Genomic DNA, 22,149 nt, shown 5'->3' with positions numbered 1-22,149 from the left:
CAAGAATTTACTTAACGTGATTGTGACTAGCAACCTTTACTACTTGTGAATATAAGTTCATAACGATTAGGTGAAATTCACTTATATTCTAGCATCAAATTCATGCATGTAAATTAAGTATGCATTCTTAATCGACATACAAAAATAAGTTATCAATCAAGCAGTTAAGCAAATTAAATCACAACTCAGAAATCACAACTGAAGGTAATCAATTCATATTAGAAATATATTCATGGCTTTGAATTAACCTCTAGCCAAAATAAATTTAATTACACATTATTAAAACAAAAATAAAATAGAAGTTTGGAAAGATTAAACCGAAAGAAGGTGATCTGCTGCGTTCGTGCCCGTGTGAACTGCGCCTCGCTGGCGCCCTCTCCTTTCCTGCAGCTTCCCCTCTGAGCTTCTTTCCTTTCTCGTTTCTGCCTGGCAAGTCCCTGACTTGCTTCCCTTCTTTTCTTCTCCGCACGCTGCCCCGTGGCAGCCCGTGTCTCTCCCCAGTTCCCGTCAGTCAAGGCTCAAGCTGCCAAATGGCAGCCTCTGCTCTCCTCTTGGTTTCTCACGCTGCCAAAGCAGCGTCCTCCCTTCTATCTCTCCCCATTCTCCCTGCTATCTGCTGCCAAAGGCAGCTTATTTCGTTCCCCCTACTCCAAGGCTGCAAGGTCTTGTTTATTCTTTTCTCTCTCGAGGCTAATGCCTCACCCACCACACTAATGCTGCAAGTGCAGTTTTTTTATTCCTTCTGTGCCTTTCACCTACCACACTCTGCAAAGCTTTTTATTATTTTTCTCTTTTCTGATCCCCAAGTGCTCCTTTTCTTCCTCACACCTCCAGCTCGAAAAGCACCTGCATGCATATTTACTATATCAAAAGTAGAGAACAACGTGTGTGTGTCTATTTATATGTGTGTGTATGCATAACAAAATATAAAACTTGGATCAATTACTTATTTTAAACTAAAGGTGGAAGGGATAAGAATTAATACTTAAACTAAAACAAATCTTACTTTTTGACGAATTTATTATTTAAAACTCATTTGTGCCATTTTTATTTTCTTTGCATAACAAATCCTATAAACACAAAAATAACGTAAATAGTTCAAAAATATAAGGAATTAACTAAGAAAAGACGAGTGAATTTGAAGTAAAAATATATATAAATATGATTCGATCACTATTCAAAGCTCGGAGGGAAGGAACTATGGTTAGACCTAGACGGGAAGTGATGTACGGAGTAAATGTGGATGGGGCAGAGCTAAGAGACGAGATGGTGAGAGGCATTGGCATTGTTGTATGGAATGAGAGAGGCATTACCCAAGGAAAAAGAAGCAACCAATCTCTAAAAGCATCCAATCATGAACAATCCTTATTTGGTTTACAAATTTTGTCTTCAAATTTAGTCTCTTTAACATTACCCAAGAAAAAAGAGGCAGCTAATCTCTAAAAGCATACGAAAATTTCATGCCGAGAAGCTGTAAACATGAAGTTAGAAGCACTTTGACTTTGACAATGAGGTGTACACCTTGACAAGGTATTACGTACCCGCAAATTCAAAGATATGACATCAACTCTAAAAAATAAAGCATTGTCACAAACAACTTTAGGAAAATATTTAAATATAGGGTAGTCCTCAATTTACTATCGTGAAATTCCAACCTTTAAACCTAAAGTTTTTTTCGTCCCACTTTTAACCTAAAGTTTAATTTTGTGACAATTTCATACTTGCGTTAGCCTTTCATATTTCAGTAAGATAGGGTGAGAATTATATCATCGAAAGTAATTGTCTACACCAAGATTTGCCAAGAATCCTCGTCGACATGTAAGCTCTACAATAAAACCTGGAGGGGCGAAAAACAAGGTTGAGTGGGCCTAGAAACAAATCTTTGTAAAAACCTTTTCGAAAACATAATAACCCCTCGCTGTAAAATCAGTATAGTTTCCAAAATATACATACTATGTATAGTAAGAAAATACTTACCGTAGCCTGCAACATCTCAAGAATTCATTACGACACAATATCTCGTAAATAAGGGCATGACATCCATTATCAAAAAATCTCACATAAGCAATATATCATATCGGGTGCTCATCGACACATGCTGACACACGAGTTCATGTAGAGGTATTCTGACATGAACAGGATTGGGTGTAATAATAATATATGCTATAGTACTACAATCACGTGAAGACTAGCGTTATGCGTAGCACATACGAGTCGAAGTTGCCTATGGCAAGTTGTGCGACAGGACTGGCACCTACAATGGATCCAAAGTGAGTGTACGGTACGATGTGCACATACACGTAAAAGACTGGCCCGAGCCTAGGCGAGTACCAACACCAGTGCAACAAACGATAAGCAGATAACATCAATATAGTCATGCCACAGCCATTCAACAATTATAATCAATATCGTACTATTCATGGCCATAAATATAATCAAGGCAACTCCTTATAGTAAGCATACCTATGCATCCCATAGGATTATTTCATCATTTCCCAACAATAAGGTATTTCTTATAAACATCAATTTAATCATGGCAATCATATAAAGAATTTATTAATGCTTGTATATATGGAAAGTAACCAATATATATATACATACTATTATTAAGAAAACCCTCCTTGTCAACTTTTTCCCCATTTTTTTCCTATTTTGCCCTCACTTTTGATACACACTATTGACAAAAGGAGGGCAAAATAGTAATTTTGTACCTTTTGACAAAATAACAATCATATCCCTATTTTTCCAATTTTACCCTCACTTTTGATACACAATATTTACATAAGGAGGACAAAACAGTAATTATGTAATATTAAAAAAATATGCACTTATTAAGAGAAGTTGTTCACACAAGTGTGTGTTCTCTGCTAGTATATATAAAGAAAAGATCCACTCAAAGATCATGTCACCGAGTCGAACCGCCTTGTAGCATCGAGTGTCCTTGCGATGCATTTTGCCTAGAAAGGAAACCATTTAGGTAAATATAACGTGCTAATGAAATTACGCATTTTCGTACAAAGTACGGCTAATAAAGGAACGATCTTAAAACGGTCGAATTTCGGAAAATGGACGGCAGAGTCGGAATTAGCACATCGAAATACGCTAAGGAGGGTCCCCATCAAATTTTACAAAAAGTCAATCGATGTATATATTATCTGGGATAACTCATTAATCAATATAGGCCCAATAAGCCCTACATAGTCTCTAGTAACATTGATTTTAATATTTGAGATCAATTCGTAACATAATGTCCAAAAGTCAAGTCTCTATCAAAGGTGAGGTTCACAAACCTATACAAGTTAACCTGGAACATCTACCCATGGTTTTCCGATCCGTAACTTCCTATAGTCCACACTATGCTTCTAGAACAACATACTAAAACTTCTTTACGATCCAACGGTCGGATCTCTGCCAATTGTTAGAATTAAGTTGCTATCAACGTTAGTTTTACAAACCTAGAAATTCAATTTGGAAAGATCCATACGTCGGATTCCCAATCCGTCAGTTCCTATGGTTCTCAAATATTACGTACTAGAACATATTAAGGTTTGGTGATGATCCAATTGTCGGATTGTCGAATAATAAAATAGTCAAGTGGTGTAGTATTCCATACTAGGTTCAAACTATCGAACTATATCAAACGGTTATCAAATTGAAATCAAAGCATCAAATTTAACTTAAAAAGGCAGCGTCAGCCCGCTAGCCAAAGTTGACGGAAAATGGTAAATTTGCCGATAAATTTGATGGGTGCCCAAAGCTTCCCCGTGTCAATTCATCATCTACAGAGGTCCAACAGGGTCAAAGTTGATCAGGATTTACTCCTGGGATGATGGGCTACAAAACCCAAGTGGTTGAATTGGCCATCGCTTTGCCGATTCACCAGAAAAAGGAAAAGGGTGGCCGGAGCACCATTGGTTTTCATCGAGTTTTGTGGCCTCACACTGCCACGTACAGTGGTTAATCAAGGTGGTTCTTGGTTGGGTTTTGTAGAGGGGAGTGAGAGCTTCAAGATGGTATTGGTTGCGTCGAAAAAATCCACCATAGTTGGCCCGAATCAGCGTAAGAAAATGGGAGGTTGCAGGTATCAATTGGGTCGCGAATTGGGTTGGGGTTTCTAGGCTTTTGGGTTAGTTTCCACAAATGGAAACTTCCTAACTCAGCTAACTAATTATAGAGACTTACTACTAATAGTAAGTCCACATGTCTAAAATGTCTCATTACTTCCGAGGCTAGTAACTTCTCCGTTCTAACTCGGAACTAAGGTCCATTTGCGTCCATGTGTTCGTACCGTCGAGTACTTTGAGAATATGGTAAAATAATAGCCCATTCGCGTCACGAATTGACAGTCAATGAAGGTCAACAATTTCACCTCAAGGGCATTTTCGTCCATTCACTCTTTTAAAATTATTAAAATCATAAAAGTAGGGACGATTTGTCACACACACACATGGGTACATTCATCAATACTAACTAAAAAAATTATTGCACCAAAACATTGGTACATTTTTCAAAAAAAAAAAAATATATATATATATATATATTAGGCTTAATATGACACGCTCAGACCTGGAAAGGTCGAAGCATGCTGGCCATCACCGTGAGGTAACGTAACCATAAGGGTAAGTGATGTAAAGTGAATAAATTTAAAACTAATTAGAACAAATTATACTAAATAGTGAAAGAGTGCGCAATCGTGAAATGAACCCACTACAATTATTCAGAGCATAATAGACAGTGAGACTACAGAAGAGTAGTCAAAGTAAATAAAGTACACTTATTACACAACAGTGCGAGTTCGTACATCTAAACAGAAGGGAATATCAGAACTGCCGAGATTCCTCGAGTGCCATAAAGAGTACATCTATCTAGGTCCTGGAGGGGCAAAAAAAAAATTTAGGTGGGTCAGCAAAACAATGCTTATGCGAAATCCTTTATTTTTTAATGTACTAACCCCTCGTAGTAAAACAAGTATAGTTTCCTTAAAACATACTACGTATGTATGTAAATAATAAATTAACAGCATTATAATAGTATTATAACCAGAAACATGCCAAGTCATGATGTATCAAATGCCACAATAATATAATCATGTGATAATCAAGTATAGCTAAGTGCTCATCCATCTAGGCTGATACACGAGTTCGAACAGATAATTTCTGACACGAACAAGACTAGGTGTAATCAATATGATCTAGTATTACGATCATGTGAAGGCTGGTGTAGAAGAACGGTCACATACAAGTCGGATTGCCTAATGCAATCTACCCGACAGGACTTGGATCCAAGATGAGCGAAGGGTGCGATATGATCATACACGTGAAGGACTAGCCCTGGCCCTGATGAGTACTAACACCGATGCAGCAAGATGAGCACGTACAAATATGTATGAATGTCATGACAGTAATATCTCAACCATATAGCAGTATTTATCACAATTATGTCGCATTTATCAACTATTTGGCAATATAAACGTAAAGTGATGTATTTATGCAATTCTGGAAACTATAAATACGTATAGATATAAAAATAAACTGCCCACTCACAAGTACGTCGCTGGGTCGTAGTCCCCGAGCCTAGCTTAGCCTCGAACATCCTTGGGATACGTTTCCCCTATATGTGAAATAACTAATTTTGAATTAATTAAAGCACATTTACATAAACCTACATAAAACCCCCATAGTTTGCTCAAACCTAGGGTTTAAATATACCACCGTGACTTACTCGACGTCACGAACATCCCCAATTTTTTAGAAAAAAATTTTGACCCTTCACGCGCTGGCAATGGCACGGCCAGACGTGCCCCCCCATACGCAGGCCAGCGCCATCAGCTAGCTTGACGTGATCAGGAATATTCCACGGAATATTCCTTTAAATGCTAATAGAAGTTAATGACGCTACCTAACGCCGTCAGGAATGTTCCGTCAACTCTGACGAAATATTCCATCACCTTCTCCGATGGTCCTCGCCGTCGCCGCCGTCTACAACTCGATTTTCACCTGATTTCTGGGAAATTTTCAAAGTTACATAACTTCTTCATTTTTCAACCATTTTCGACAAACTTTATATGGATTTGAAGCTCATGGAGAGTAGAATCGCGTTATACCTGTTTGGAGTCCAAAAAGTGGACAGAAGTCGTCGGAAAACGCCTCGAAAGTTCCTGCCAAAAGTGAACTCCTCGAAACTCGGTTGTTTCGACGTCCAAACTTCTTCAAAAATGTCCTAGAGGCCTCAGGGAGTTGTGGGAAGGCTTCCTCTACCTTCAGAACTCCTTAACTCGGCCTGAAATCTGATGAACTCAGATCACTAAGTTCGAACCTCACGAGTTCGAAGTTGAAAACTCGTCCATTCCGGGTTTCAAGAACATGGTTGTGATCGTGAGGATGAGAGGAGTACAATGGAGTGGTTTTTGGGTTCGATCTGAGAGGTTTAGGGTTCGTTCAAGGGGTTTGCAGAGAAAGAGAGTATACAGGAGAGAGAGAATGAAGAGAGAGAGAGTCCCATTTTCTCTTTTCTAATTAGTGGACAGAAATGAGGGAATGGATGGGATTGGTGGAGTGCACGGGATAGCCTAAATAGAAGGCTAGGGATAGGGTTTTAGATTTTGTACAGAAAGGAAATCGAAAATCTATCCGGAATAGTGTTTTCACACTGATAAAATCTACGCAGTCCCATAATAACGTGCACAATTTATTTACAAAGACGATAAAATAAATAAGGAGGAAATAAACACGTCCAAGTCGTTCACCACTAAGGGCATAACCGTCAATACACATACTCGGGTAGAAATTACATAGGAAAATTAGGGACGGGTCGTCACATAATAACATTATTAAATTTCTTCTATTAACTTGAAATGGATACATTCTCAAATCAATGAAATAGAATGTACCCATATAAGTTTAAAAAATGGATAAGAAAAAAGATTGAATGAATTTTATATAAAAAAAAAATAGGTACATTTTACAAATAACAAATTGGTATTTGAATGGGTACATATAAGATTAAAAAAATTGAAATTTTTTATAAAAACATTAATGAGTACAAACTTATTCTAATTTTATTTTTTATATTTTGGAAATGATTTGAATTGAAAATTAATTAGGAATTTAGTAAAAATTTGAGTATTAAAACCCTAAATCAATTAATAATTTTTATTTTTTAAAATGATGTCACTGACATGTAATTCATTATATACATTAATAATAGGAACTTTGACCAAAATCTAAAAACTAATAATGTCTCAATCAATGAACATTAGAAACAAGGGACCGCATGCTAATTTTTCCAAGATCAAATTAACCCAGTTAACAAAAAAAACCAAACTAAAAGTAGCGAGGAATATAATCATGGCTTTTTAACCAAAATAGTCTCTGAAATTAGCATAATTCCTCACTTTAGTGTTTGAGATTTGAAATTGATAGTAGTGACTTCTTAGCGACTATTTTATATTTTCTCTCTTTGTAAATGTTATTTTCAAAATTTTAATAAACACATGCTATATACTAGTCTATTGCTAATAATAATAACAACAATAACAATGTGTTCCTTACTCCTCCTGATTGAGTCCTTAATATTATCATAAAATAATTGCATGAAATACAGGACGAAGGATATGTACCAATCATTGGATGAGGATCTTCTCCGAATCATCTTTGTGAGGATCTTAGGGTTCCTCACATCCTAGCCGTTCATCATGCATTATGCGGCCAGTTTTCGTCAGTTACTATTTGTGTTTAATTTTAAATAAATAAAGTCACATAATTTCTGACTACATGATATACAATAAATGGTTAAGATGTGAGGATCTCTAGGATCTCCACAATTTTAATCCGAATGGGATCCAAATCCCCAAACAACGATCCTAACTAAATCTACAGTCAGCCACGTTTCATAGATTTCATCACTGTTTGTGTATTTAATTATCACATGTTACAATGCTTCCTGTATAAATATGAAAAATAGTTTTATAAAATACTGACGTAGTAAAATATAATCGTATAGGTGATTCATAAAATCATTCAGAATTTCAGATCTCAGAAACCACTATTTTACCTCATCTCTCTGCCTACTTCTGTCCAGTTAATTATTGTTTGAGGAAAATGATCTTTTCCTCGAATCCTCCTTGTGGGGATCCAAGAGCTCCATCAATCATGTCTGGCTATTGTATATCATACAGTCAGAAATCTTTTTAAATTTAAAATTAAATATAAATAGTACTTAACGAAAACTAATCGTACGATATACGATGAACGGACATGATTGATTGATCCTTCAAATCCCCACAAAAAGGATCCGAAGACCCTTTTCCATTGTTTGAACCCTTTAGTGAGGGCAAAAGGATTGTTAATCATTGTCCTTCACCTCTACAAGCCCTCAGCATCTCACTAATGAGCCATTAGAGCAACTCCACCCTTGGAGCCCTCCCACCGGGCAATCCACTATTTAATCCACCATGTAAAGAGTAACTGCCTTTTGCATCTCCACCCTTGCACTTGAATAGTCATGGCAATAGGCAATAAAATATTTATTAATTTTTTTTACAAAATAATACTAAATAATTTTTTTTGTAATTTCGGATAAGATATTTTAAATCGTTCTCGTTGTGCCAAGTGTCATTTACCCAAAACGACTATTATTGGTCATAGATTTCGATAAGATTTTTATCCAATGTCATCGTGCCACGTGTCGTTATCTTTTCAGAATTTTTGAGGATAGATTTCAATCAGATTTTAAATCGTTCTCGTTGCGCCACGTGTCATTATCCGAAAAAATAATTATTGGTGATGGATTTCGATAAGATTTTTATCCAATGTCGTCGTGTCACGTGTCATTATCTTTTCAGAATCTTTTAGGATAGATTTCGATCAGATTTTTAACGAATGACGGCATGCCACGTGGCACTATCTACAACCTAATCATTTCAGAATCCTCCATATAATCCATCATCCATCCTTTTAAATCTCACACCAATTTTCTCAATATCTCTATCATTATTCATAGTTTTTGCTTCCTTCTTCACCAAATCAAAATCTGTATCATTATTCATAGTTTCTACTTACAATGTCTTCTTCTTCAAGCATGATGTGGGAAATCGATTAAGAAGAGGAAGAATTGTTTAACCAATCTGAAGGAATGTTCAATCTCCATATAGCCCAAAATGAGAAGGAAGAGGATCAGGAGCGGAGAATGAGAGATGACGAAGCAAGAATGGCCAGAGACTCATATTCTCGTCGAGTCATCCAAGTTGTGGCTCATATATGCAGGCCCATCCATTCCAGAAACCTTAATAGAAGCAGGCAACAACGAGGTGATGAGCTGTTGGACGATTATGCTGTCCATAATAGTGCATTTCCTGATACATACTTCAGACGTCGTTTTAGAATGGAACGACATTTGTTCAAGAAAATCATGATTGCTGTTTACAACCATGATTCTTACTTTGTGCAAAAGAATGATGCTTGTGGTGCTATGGGTTTCCTTCCCAAGCAAAAAATTAATGCTGCGCTGCGGATGCTTGCGTATGGAGCAGCTACAGACCAAGTGAATGAGATAGCAAGGATGGGGAAATCAACCATTCTTGAGTCCTTGATGAGGTTTTGCGAAGCAATCGAATCTATCTACACTGCTGAGTACCTCCGGAAACCTACTCACATGGACTTAAAAAGGCTTCTGAAGAAGGCCGAGATGCGAGGTTATCCTGGGATGATTAGGAACATTGATTGTATGCATTGGACATGGAAAAACTGTCCAAGTGCATGGCAAGGCGCTTATGGAGACAGAAAATGAGCAAAAAGTATCATTTTGGAAGCAGTGGCATCTTTTGATACATGGATTTGGCACGCCTTTTTCGGGGTTCCGGGAGCTCAAAATGACCTCAACGTCTTTACCTAATCCCCAGTGTTCAACGATTTCCTGTAAGGAAAGGCACCAAAAGTCACATATGAGGTCAACGGACGTATGTACGACGGGCCATACTACCTAGCTGACGGCATTTACCCAAGGTGGTCAACATTTGTCAAAACAGTGCCACGTCCGCGAAGTGCAAAGAAAAAACACTTGGCAAGATGTCAAGAGAGGTGCAGGAAGGATGTGGAGCGTTGTTTCGGTATCCTCCAAGCTCGCTCGGCGATCGTCAGAGGTGTTGCCAGATTGTTTGATGTAGAGTCGTTTCGATCCATCATGATGACGTGCATCATTCTTCATAACATGATTGTGGAAGATGAGTACGATTATTAAGCCGTTGATGAATATGAGGCAGACACGATGAACAATTCAAGAACACGTATATATTGTGCTCATAACGCCACCGATGAGCCCATGCAACATGAGCCATTAGAAATGGATGGACGTTACAATGAAAGGGTCATTCAACGATATACTGCATTTCAAAGACCAGACATGCACAATGCCCGGCAAAATGACTTGATAGAGCACCAGTGGGCGTTGAAACAACCTGAAGATAATTAAGTTTATTTAGTGTGTTTTTTATTATTTGGTTTGTGGTGTGTTTTATTTTAGTTCATTTAGTGAGGTTTTTATTATTTGGTGTGTTTATGTAATTTTATTTGGTGTATTTTATTTTAGTTCATTTTAGTGAGGTTTTTATTATTTGGTGTGTTTATGTAATTTTATTTGGTGTGTTTATGTCATTTGAATAAAGATTCTCTTATAGTATAAATATATTACCATATTAAATAAATTTATTCTCACTTTAAATAAAGTACTAAATTCAATAAATTTAAAACAACATAAAATACTCAATTCAATAAATAATAAATTACAACCGAAGGTGATTGGAAAACTATGGGCTCCGATTACAAAAAGTATTCTAATCATCATCACTTAACCAATTTGTGGTGCTAGGATGATTTTCTCTTGTCGTGCTAGGACCATCTCCTCTTGCTCTCACTTCTCTTGCACGCCTCCTACGCACCACATCCTCTTTCTCCAACTTCCAAAAATATTTAGAATTTGGAGACTTCCCTTCTAAAGGCATGTTCATAATCTCACGATCTCGTTGAGCCATTATTTCTTCTCTAACCAGTTCCCTTTCTTGCCTAAGTATCTCTCTTTCTCTCTGATTAGCTCGAAATTCTCTCTCAACAGGTGCAACTTTTGCCTCCTCTCCAGCCTTATCAGCCTCAAATTTCGCCATTTCCCGCGCCAAAGTCAATTCACTATGGCGAGTAAGTTCCTCCATGTACTTTGCATAATCATGCTTGGAAGCACTTCCTTTTCTCTTTGAAGCCTTCTTACCTTGAGGCCTAATTGGATAACGGGCGAACCTGACACTTGTTCAGGGATGGGAGTTTTGGGCACTTCTTCTGCATCATCTTCATGCGAGTCATTATCAGGTGTAGAGTGTAGTGGGGTGCTGTTCATGACAACTTATGGACCGACAGGCACAACTCTGAATTTAGGACAATCTTTGACAATATTCCAACATTCCCAACGATTGAATGATTTATTTTTACTTTTGGTTTTGGCACCATACCAAGCTTGTGCTTGAATTAGCTACACAATGGGGGAGAAGAAATAATTATAATCAAAGTAGGTAACAAATAAATAATACAAACAAATAAATATAATTAAAGTAGGTAACAAATAAATAATACAAACAAAAAATTATAATCAAAGTATGTAAAAATTAATAATACAAACAAATAATTATAATTAAAGTAGGTAACAAATAAATAATACAAAGAAATGATTATAATTAAAGTAGGAAACAAATAAATAATACAAACAAAAAATTATAATCAAAGCATGTAACAAATAAATAATACAAACAAATAATTATAATTAAAGTAGGTAACAAATAAATAATACAAACAAATAATTATAATTAAAGTAGGAAACAAATAAATAATACAAACAAAAAATTATAATCAAAGTATGTAACAAATAAATAATACAAACAAATAATTATAATTAAAGTAGGTAACAAATAAATAATACAAACAAATAATTATAATTAAAGTAGGAAACAAATAAATAATACAAACAAAAAATTATAATCAAAGTATGTAACAAATAAATAATACAAACAAATAATTATAATTAAAGTATGTAACAAATAAATAATACAAACAAATAATTAAAATGTAAATTTGGGTATAGTACAAACAAATAAATAATATATTGTTACATGATCCATGTAATTTTCCCCACTTCGAAGATTACTACTAGCTTGTGCCAAGGCGTCTCTCCAAATACTAAACGATTGGCTAAGTAATTTCCAACAACTAGACATCGATTCTTTGGTTCTACTCCCACCCATTTTTTCAAGATAATTAGTATGAATAAGACTCCACATTTCTCGCAACTGCATCTCATTACCCGTACGCGAACTATGAGTAACTTCAACCCAGCTAGTACACAATGCAACATCTTCAAGAAGCGTCCAATTCGTACCTGCATCAGTAGTCATTTTGTTGAAAAAAAATTGGATTGAAACTTTGAGAGAAATATAGGAATGTGATTGAAAGTAGTTGAGAAAATATGAAATTGTGGTGTAAAGTAGATGATAATGAGAATGTATTTATAGAAAAGTAGAAACATTTTTAAAAAAAAAATTCAGATATTTTTTCGGATTTTTTACAATTTTTAAACTTTTTTATTCAAATAATTAATCTCTGCAATTGGATTTAAAAAAAAAAATGAATTCCAACACTCCAGATTGTGCCACGTGTCACAACAGTAACTTTTCTTAATTTTAAAACTATTTTTTTATTTATAAAGCATATTAATATCGACCGTTGATCTCAGATCGAACGGTTGATATTAAATAAGATTTTTTTTATTTTTTTTACCGTTGAGATCCAACGGTCCAAATTAAAGAGCCGTTGAGATCGAACGGACTGTGGGAAGCCACGTGGCTTCCGAACGGTAACTTTTATGTCTGAAAAGTCTGCTAACTTTTCTGAAAAATGGTCAGGTGACGCGCCCCCACGCGCGAGTAGGGTGCACGCGCCTGACCAAAAAAAAAAAAAAAAAGGTCAGACGCCAACGCTGGCGTCACACCCACTCGGGCTCTCGGACTGTCAACTCTTCACAGGCCCGGAGCTCGGGCCTCACCTCCGCTCGGGCTCCTTCAACGCTGGAGCAAGTTCACAGGGCCTCGGGCGCTTTCCTCTCCCCTGTCCCCCGAGCAATGTCTATGGGTGGACTTGCTCTTACAAATTGTACTGAGTGATTGCCCACTTGATATGAAAAAGAAGAAAAGTACATAGCAACACCTCGTATAAAACTATAGCATATGTCGGTGGTACAAAATTATGTCTGACAGAAGATTTGAAGTTACTTTGTATGATTGGTTTGTACTTCTCTACAGCAATGAAGGTTAGTCCAAATCGATGACCTTACCGAATCCGACGTTTTATATGTTAAAATATCTCACATCGACCGTATTTCTAAGAAAATAAGAGTTTAAATATCTTAACTTTATTCTAACTAATACCGATGTCTTTTGTGATAAAACTGCATACCTGACGGATTATGTAGGTGGTAATTACTAAGTTAGGGACAATATTAGTGTTGTTGGAAGTGGACATTTAACCCGTCTCTCTAATAATTATATACCATATAGCTATTTGATACAGTAATAACAAGCTTATACCATCAATATATAGTTTCATGAGGTCAAAAACTCTTAGGTTGTGCTATCTACACATTCATTTTTACTTCTCATACATTTCTCTTAATTTTCGATCATCGGATGAAAATGAATTGAAGAATATCAATGGACAAAATTTAACAAGGATACGTAAGAAATAAAAATGGGTGTGTGAATAACATTATCTAAACTCTTTAGCTGTCAACATGAAGAGATTGTTATGCAAGTTTTTTTTTTTCCTTCGGTTTTCTCTCTTCTACAAATAATGCAAGTTTCCATTTCTTGCCTTGCCAACCATTCAACGTTGATTTGGACATATCAAGGTTTTGTTGTATTTGCATACCATTCAACGTTCATGAAAGGAAGAACTTAGAGGCGGAGGGTACTTGCAGAAAGTTTAAAATTACAAAATAACAATCACAAATGTTGTAAGACTCTGAAGGAGGAAAATTCATAAAAACTAATGCATTTAATGTTGCAAGATCGTGTTAGGGTAAAAACTTCTCAAAAAAAAAATCGCGAGATAGAAAAAAACGTTATGCTTTTATTTAGACAATGCAAATAAAAACATTACGGCTCCAATTACCTCATGATCACGAAGCACCATTTACGAGCACTATTTTGATAAAATAGAACACGGCGACATTAAATTAGAAAAAATGGTAACTGACAAAATAAAAATAGTGTAAAATAGGTATGAAATGAAATGACCAATGAGAATCCTTGCTATTAATTGACCAAATAATCTCAATATGGTAAGTTTTTTAACATAGAAATTTTTTTTCTTAAAATATGCTAATGCAATTTAGTTGATATCTACTTTATTTATTTATTGTTAAGAAGGGCTAAGAAGTCTTTCTCAAAAGTATAATTCTATATCATCTCATGTTTCTTAATGTTTTATAATTATGACAAGTAAATTAACATTAAACTAAAAAACAAATTTAAATATTTTTTAAAAAAAATCTCATTTTAAGAGAGTCTCCTTAATATTTCTCTTTATTCTTTGTTATCAAATAAAATTGATCAGTCCCTTCATTATTTGAAAGATCACAATTTGAGAGGGACATGGATTGTCTGCCCTCCCCATCCCATACCCTTCCCATCTTCTCCTATTTCTGTTGTCACGGTTAAGCCACGTCAACATTTTATATTCCCATTACTTTTTGTCTCTCCATTTATTGTTGGTCCCTTTTGGGACCTCGACCTGATAGAATGACAAAACCAAATGATTCTCCCTTCGCCCCGCACCTTCTCTCAAATGGACCTGGATTGTCTACCCTCCCCCGTTCCATACCCTTTCCATCATCTTCTATTTATGTGGTCATGGTTAAGCCACGTCAACATTTTATATTAATTTTTTTATAAAAATAATAAGACAAAAAGTAATGGAAATATAAAACGTTAACATGACTTAACCATAACCACAGAAATAAAAGATGATGAAAAGTAGATGGAACGAAAGGGTAGACAATCCAGGTCCATTTGAAAGAAGGTGCGGGGCGAAGGGAGAATCATTTGGTTTTGTCATTCTGTCAGGCCGAGGTCCCAAAAGGGACCAACAATAAATGGAGAGTGAGAAATCTATCTGTACATTTATCTTTATGTGCAGTCGATTGAGTGGGGCCACAGGATCTTTAAACAACTGAGCGCTTCTCTTTCTATTGTATCACAAGATTTCTTTGGCAAAAACAATATTATGACAAAAGTGTTTGGCAATAAACATCTCACTACTCAGACATACAATGACAAGATTACCGGTAAAACATTGGAACCCATTGAGAGTCAGAGAGACAAAAACAAAAAAGGAAAGAGGTAATGTCACTAGATTTAACAAAATGATTGTATTTGTTGTGTTCGTGTCATCTTTATGTCATATCTGTTATCTTAACAAATCATATCGTGTTAAACTCGTTATCTTAACGAGTTCTTAATAAGTGACTTGATAAATGTTGTGCTTTATGCTCAAACAGAAATGAATTCTAATAAAGTACCAAATATTAATGTTGGAAGCGAAATTGAAGAAACAAACACTCTCCAACTAAGATCACATGAAATTAACGTGGTTCGGCGTAAAGACTACATACACACGGCGAAAATTTTCACTAAACAAACGGAGATTAAAAAAAAATGTTTAACTCTCACAACCCAAATTCCACAAATTATATATCCTAAACCAAATGAGTAATGAACTCGAAAACCCGGAGAAGATTCCCTCAAATTTCTCTCAAATTCACAAAATGATTCTCACCCGATTACCAAAACGAACGAGTCTTGAGTTTGCCACGCACTCTTAACTCCAAACTGTGACCTCCACTCCAAAATCCAATTAAATTTTTAACACACAAATCTTAACATTTATATAATGATACGTGATGTACTATTTCATATGTCAACCACATTGAAAAATCTCTCATAAGGATAAGGAGACTCGGAACTGAAAAATCTCTGGTGAGGATGAGGAGACTCGGAATTAGGTTGATCAAATCAAGCCATGTGGCCCATGCCAGATACTGAAAATAGTAAAAAATAATCGAGTGCACGTGGGGTACATCCGATCCCAGCGCATTAACCACGAAAATGGAGCCATGTTCATGCTTTGGAATATTCAATCTATATCATGCGATTATCTTTGATTCAGTGATATTTATTATTCTGAATATTAAAATAAAATTTCAGTATCTGTTCATCAAATTTATATTTTAAAATATATTATTGTCGATCTCAAATCTACAACCATGTGTTACTATGGTATTGATACTAAGAGAAGTGTCAGGAACCGATCCCTTAATTTAAAAAATAAAATCAACATATGTCTAATTAATAAGCAAATTAAGTCTATTATGTCACCGTGTTTGAAACGCTGGCACCATTTGCCCAAAAGTCCAAACAGTGCAACGCCTAAAGCTAGGCATTGGTTCCCCTACATTTATGCCCATAACCAAATCACAAAAGCCACACCACTCAGACCATCTCCAACCCTTGGGCTAAAAGCCAAATTTTTTAGCCCGGAAAATTTAGCTTTTAGCCCAGAAACATCTTTTCTGCTCCAACCCTTCTACCCTAAAATTTTAGCCCGGAATTATTAAAAAATGAAATTAGCCTAAATTTTTTTCTTAAATCAATTTTTTTTAAAAATAAATATGTAGATTATTGTAAATTAATTTTATGAACATTTTAATCTAAAAAAATTTAAATTCCGATAAACATTTCGCATTTAGCCCGGGGGGAAGCTGGGGGGTATTTGGCCCAGAAATAGCATTTGGCATTTAGCCTAAAATTTTAGCATGGGTTTGAGAGTGTTTGGGGGGGTAATTTGGGGGGTAATTTAGCTTTTAGCCCAGGGTTGGAGATGGTCTCAATGAGAGCCTCGATCTCTTAGTTTCTTAACTCTCTTTTTCTACTGTTCTGCTTCTCACCCTCCTCTCTCTTGTTACATAAAGTCCCCTTCTTTAGCAACCCAAACTATGGCAAATACTATGGAAGAAATCTTATCCTCGTGCTGTCCACCCGATTTCTGCCAAGAAACCACATTTCAACAGCGCCTACAGTTCATAGTTCAGAACGTGCCTGAGTGGTGGGTGTATTCCATTTTCTGGCGAGCCTCCAAAGACAGTAGTGACCAAGTTTCCCTGTCGTGGGCTGGCGGACATTTTCAGAACACCCACGACCACTTGGCATCAAAAAGAAGCAATCAATTGACCAGCAGTTACCAACCCAAATTTGGGTTCAACAATGTGGAGGGGAAGAAGGTGATTAACCGGGAAGTTGAAGCTCTTTTGCATGATGACGTAATGGATTTGGACATGAGGCTGGTGGATCATGGAGATGTCACTGACTCCGAGTTGTTTTACTTTTACACCGTTTCTTTAACCCAGTCATTCTCAGCAAGCCACGGTAATAATAGTAACAATATTTTCGGCAGGGCATTTGGTTCTGGTGGGTTTGTTTGGCTTGCAGGTGACCATGAATTTCAGTTTTACGAGTGTGAGAGAGTGAAAGAGGCAAGAATGCATGGAATCCAAACTTTGGTTTGCATTGCAACTCCTTGTGGGGTGGTTGAACTGGCCTCTTTGGATGTGATCAAAGAAGATTACGGTCTAGTACACTTATCAAAGTCACTGTTCGGATCAGACGGCAATAACAACAACAACAGCAGGCTCTCAAAGCAGCAGACCAGTCGTGAAGGCAATATACTTGTTCCTATCCTGGAAAATGAACTGTTCTCAGCAGATCAAAATGAACTGACCCGACAAGGTAAAGGTATACACCAAAACTATGTTAAATTCGAGAGCAATTCGTTTTTTCGTACTTACCAAATACCAAAGTATGGTACCTAATTTGTATAATTTTCGAACTTGGTTGGTTATTTGTCGATATTACCAAATAGTGATATAGTGATCAAGCTCCGAAATGGCATGGTCAATGATTAACACCTAATACCAAGCATTTTACTTTCGCTTTTGGTCACTTACCAAGTACATATTAGTTGCATAGGTCCATCAGTAAATTACACTGCTTTCACCTACGTGTAATACACCAAATTTAACATCGATGTTCAATACTTCTTATTTTCCAGATCAAGGTGGAATAAAAGAAGCTGCACCTATCAATGTAGGAGGGTCATCGCTAGAATCACCTTCCAACTCCATTGGCAATTTCACCTCCGAGAATACTGAGAACATGACTCGATCAAAAAAGCGAGGAAGATCATCAAACAATGGAGCTGCAAGTAGAGAATCACAATTGTCAAACCATGTTGAGGCCGAGAAACAAAGGAGGGAGAAACTCAACGACAGATTCTGTGTCCTCCGGTCAGTTGTTCCCAATGTGTCCAAAATGGACAGGTCCTCTTTGCTTGCCGATGCCGTGGCGTACATCAATCAACTCAAATCAAAAGTTGAGGAGTTGGAGGCCAAAGTCCAAGAACAAGCACAAAAACCTAAAGCGGGCAATAATGCAAGTAACAATCTTGATCATCACTCCAGCCAAAGCACCAGCTCCATAGTTGACCAGCATCATTATTCTAATAATAATGCTAATAATAATAATAACACTATTAGTAATAGTAATAGGGCAGCTGCTGCTGCAGTTGTGGAAGTGGATGTGGATGTGAAGATTATGGGGTCAGAAGCCATGATACGTGTTCAGAGTCCGGATCAAGACTACCCATATGCTAAGTTGATGAGTGCACTCAAATGCCTAGGGTTACAAGTTTACCATGCAAGCATATCGAGCGTGAAAGAGTTAATGATTCAAGATGTTGTGGCAAGACTGCCTTATGGGTTCACTAGTGAGGAGGCATTGAGAAATGGTATTATAAAAAGATTTTTATAAGGACAATGATTTTTCATTGAGTAGTGCTTGTTGTACCTCGAAGTCAGGTGTACGTTGTCCCTTGGGAAGAGGGACACGGGAGGTCCGATCAAACGTTAGGTATAAGTTTAGTTTTTGGTAGGTCTAGCCCAGACTATTAAGTAGTTCGGTTTTATATTTAATAAGTTGATAAATAAGTAAAAATAATATTTTCTCATTCTAATTATGACCATTGAATTAATGTATTATTGAGTAGTTCGTATTATGCAGAAAATCATCCTTTGCCTTTTTAACTGTTCTTTTCAAATTTTTATCTCAATAATGTCCTATAATCTGAAACGAGTGAGAGAGTGATTTGTATTGTGGCCTTTGTAGGTCACTAATTGGTATATGGTACATAGGATTTAACTTGTTATAATGATTTGTGCCCATAAACAAGTCAGCACCTAAATATCTGTAAGAGAGTTGGTAAATTTATCATTTTTTAAAACACAGTGCAAATGTCATCTTCAAAAGTGTTCATATTTAGTATTTTATGTGACACTTTTGTAGTACTTAAAAAAATTATTTCATTTCAATCAACTTTTTTACTTTTAGTTTTCATCTTAAAATCTTATTATCTAAAATTTATCTATTGTAATAAATTATGATAAATACTGCCGCTAGGAAGGGGAACACCAGAGGTCCAATCAAAAGTCAGTTGTAAGTTTATAGTTTCTGGGTAAGTCTTGTCCCGAATATTTGGTAGTCTGATTTTATATCTATTAAATTAACAAGTAAAAAACAATAGTATTTTCTTAATTTAATTATAACTATTCATTTTTTGTATTATTGAGTAATCCGACGAGTTATGAAATAAATATTTTTTTCTTTTAAAAAATGGGACAATTAGTGGCAAGCCACGGTTATTCATATTTTTTTAGGGCCGAAAAGACTCACACATGCATTTTAGTCTCCCCTTGACCACAAGTTTAGCTTCCACACCAACCACGAGTTTCGAACCAAGACCTAAATTGAGCAATAATGAAAGAAACATTATAGTAGTGCTGGATTTTAATAGATTTTTATTTATTTATTTTAAATGTACCTTAACTCTTCATATGATGAGGAGACTTGCCTTTTTATTGTTCTTTTTAATTTTTTAGAACTATTATTAGCATTCTAAAAATTTCATTCTACATTTTTTGTAAATATATTTTTCTTTCTAATTATAGAAAATTTGGAATGTAAAATGAGATTTTTGAAGTGTCAATAACAATTCCTTTTTTATTTTTTATTCTCAATTATGTACTATGATATGAAACGAGTGAGAAAGTGATTTGTATTGTAGCCTTTGTAGTTCAATAATTATCATATTGTAATAGGATTTAAACGTGTTATGATTTGTACCCATAAACAAGTCAGCACCTAAAAATCTCTAAGAAAGTGGTAAATTTTATCATTTTTTAAAACACAGAAGTAAATGTCATCTTCAAAAGTGTTCATATTTATTATTTGAAAATTGTTATTAGCATTCTAAAATCTCATTTGTCATTCTAAACTTTTTTATAATTAGAAAGAAAAATGCACTTGTAAGAAGTGTAAAATAAAATTTTTAGAGTACTAATAACAGTTACTAGTATTTTATATGACACTTTGTAGTACTTGAAAAAATTTAATTCATTTCAATCAACTTTTTTACTTTTAGTTTTCATTTTAAAATATTATTACCTAAAAACGTATCTATTTTAATGAAGTATGGCTGAGTAAATAAGTGCCACCTAAGTTTAGTGTTTAGTAACTCTCTAGATAAAATGAGACTTTTTTTAAAGATAAAATTTACTAACTCTAGATGCTATGCGCAAGGTGTTTGTCCTATTCATTTTGTATAGGATAATATTTGGGTACTCATCTTTTTATTTTGTCCATGAATATTTTAAAATATGTTTTATTGTTAAAAATAATTGACATATTATTCATTTTTCTTAAGTTTTAAAAATTAAGGAACACGTAGTATTATTTAATATTAAGCCAAATCAATAAGTGAGCCCCTTAGTGAGTACTAAGTATTGCGCCTGGCAAACGGGTCATGTTTGTCATGTTCATGTCGTTTTCGTGTAACACCTGTTATTGTAACGAGTCATGTCGTGTCACATCCGTTATGACCTGTTAAGAAAAATATTTTTTTCCTTTAAATTTGCACATACCACACATTGCCACATAAATATTACTTCAAAACATTAAAACACATTTGTCGTTTAACTACTACATCTAAACTCGAAAATAAGAGCCTAATAAACAAACATCCATACACAACTAGTCTATTACAAAATATTAAATGTGCAAGGATATGCAAAATGAAAGAGTTTTTGTTTTCAAGGTTGTGAAACCTTTCTCAAAAGTTTAAATCTTGCCAATGGAACTCAAAGCTTGCATGTTATTCCTTTTACAAAATCGTCAATTTTCATCAATCATCATGACATAAGATTTTCTGGTATCCACTAGTGTAAATATTTTAAATTGAAGATTGAATTCATTCATTGTATTCATATAGGGTCAAGGAGTGTAGCTGTAAAAAAATCATCAAAATCGGAGTTAAAATAATCGTTAAATCTTGATTTTTTGTTGATAACCGTCAAAAAGTTTTGTCCCGTTACTTGATCTTTGAATGTTTGTTTTTTGCGATTTTTGGCATATGCGATCCTGAAGTATATACAAACAAGTTTGACAGTTGGATCTTTGAAATTAGTTCCGTACAATGCGTATCCCATCAAAACGATAGATTCGCTAACACTTAAAGTTTATTTATACTTTCATTAAGTATAACATAAGATTTTATGGTGTCCGCTAGTGTAAATATTTTAAATTGAAGATTGAATTCATTCATTGTATTCATATAGGGTCAAGGAGTGTAGCTGTAAAAATATCATCAAAATTGGAGTTGAAATAACCGTTAAATCGTGATTTTTCGTTGATAACCGTCGAAAAGTTTTATCCCGTTACTTGATCTCTGAATGTTTGTTTTTTTACAATTTTGGGCTTATGCGATCTCGAAGTATATACAAACATGTTTGACGGTTGGATAATTGAAATTAGTTTCGAAGAATACGTATCCCATCAAAACAATACATTCACCAACACTTAAGAGTTTATTCATACTTTCATTAAGTATAACATAAAATTTTGTGGTATTCACTAGTGTAAATATTTTAAATTGAAGATCGAGTTCATTCATTGTA

General features: G+C 35.2%; 1 protein-coding gene and 1 pseudogene across 2 annotated transcripts; one reads left to right on the top strand and one right to left on the bottom strand.

Annotated features, from left to right (window-relative positions):
- LOC126590439 (UDP-glycosyltransferase 79B9-like) overlaps positions 1 to 11,155 on the bottom strand; it is a 29,272-nt pseudogene extending 18,117 nt beyond the window's left edge.
- A 5,825-nt stretch (positions 11,156 to 16,980) lies between these two features.
- Positions 16,981 to 19,205, top strand: LOC126591518 (transcription factor MYC2-like). 2 transcript variants are annotated; one of them, XM_050257221.1, is made up of 2 exons: positions 16,981 to 17,872; positions 18,195 to 19,205. In XM_050257221.1, exons 1-2 carry the CDS (start codon positions 17,083 to 17,085, stop codon positions 18,950 to 18,952), a joined length of 1,548 nt encoding a protein of 515 aa, XP_050113178.1. In that variant the 5' UTR covers positions 16,981 to 17,082; the 3' UTR covers positions 18,953 to 19,205. The 2 variants fall into 2 exon arrangements, with proteins under 2 accessions (XP_050113178.1, XP_050113176.1); XM_050257219.1 differs by having other exon boundaries at positions 16,981 to 17,878.
- The last annotated feature ends 2,944 nt before the right edge of the window (positions 19,206 to 22,149 follow it).

This window comes from Malus sylvestris, chromosome 11 (genome assembly GCF_916048215.2).
Source record: "Malus sylvestris chromosome 11, drMalSylv7.2, whole genome shotgun sequence".
Taxonomy (NCBI): domain Eukaryota; kingdom Viridiplantae; phylum Streptophyta; class Magnoliopsida; order Rosales; family Rosaceae; genus Malus; species Malus sylvestris.
Note: the sequence above shows the minus strand (reverse complement) of the source record. Positions and strands in the feature narration are given on the sequence as shown.

Excerpts from the sequence above, each read along its gene's own strand:
- LOC126591518 (XM_050257219.1), top strand. The coding sequence starts at position 17,083 with ATGGCAAATACTATGGAAGAAATCTTATCCTCGTGCTGTCCACCCGAT. Across the intron at positions 17,879-18,194 it reads ACTGACCCGACAAGGTAAAG|ATCAAGGTGGAATAAAAGAA; the intron begins GTATACACCAAA and ends CTTATTTTCCAG.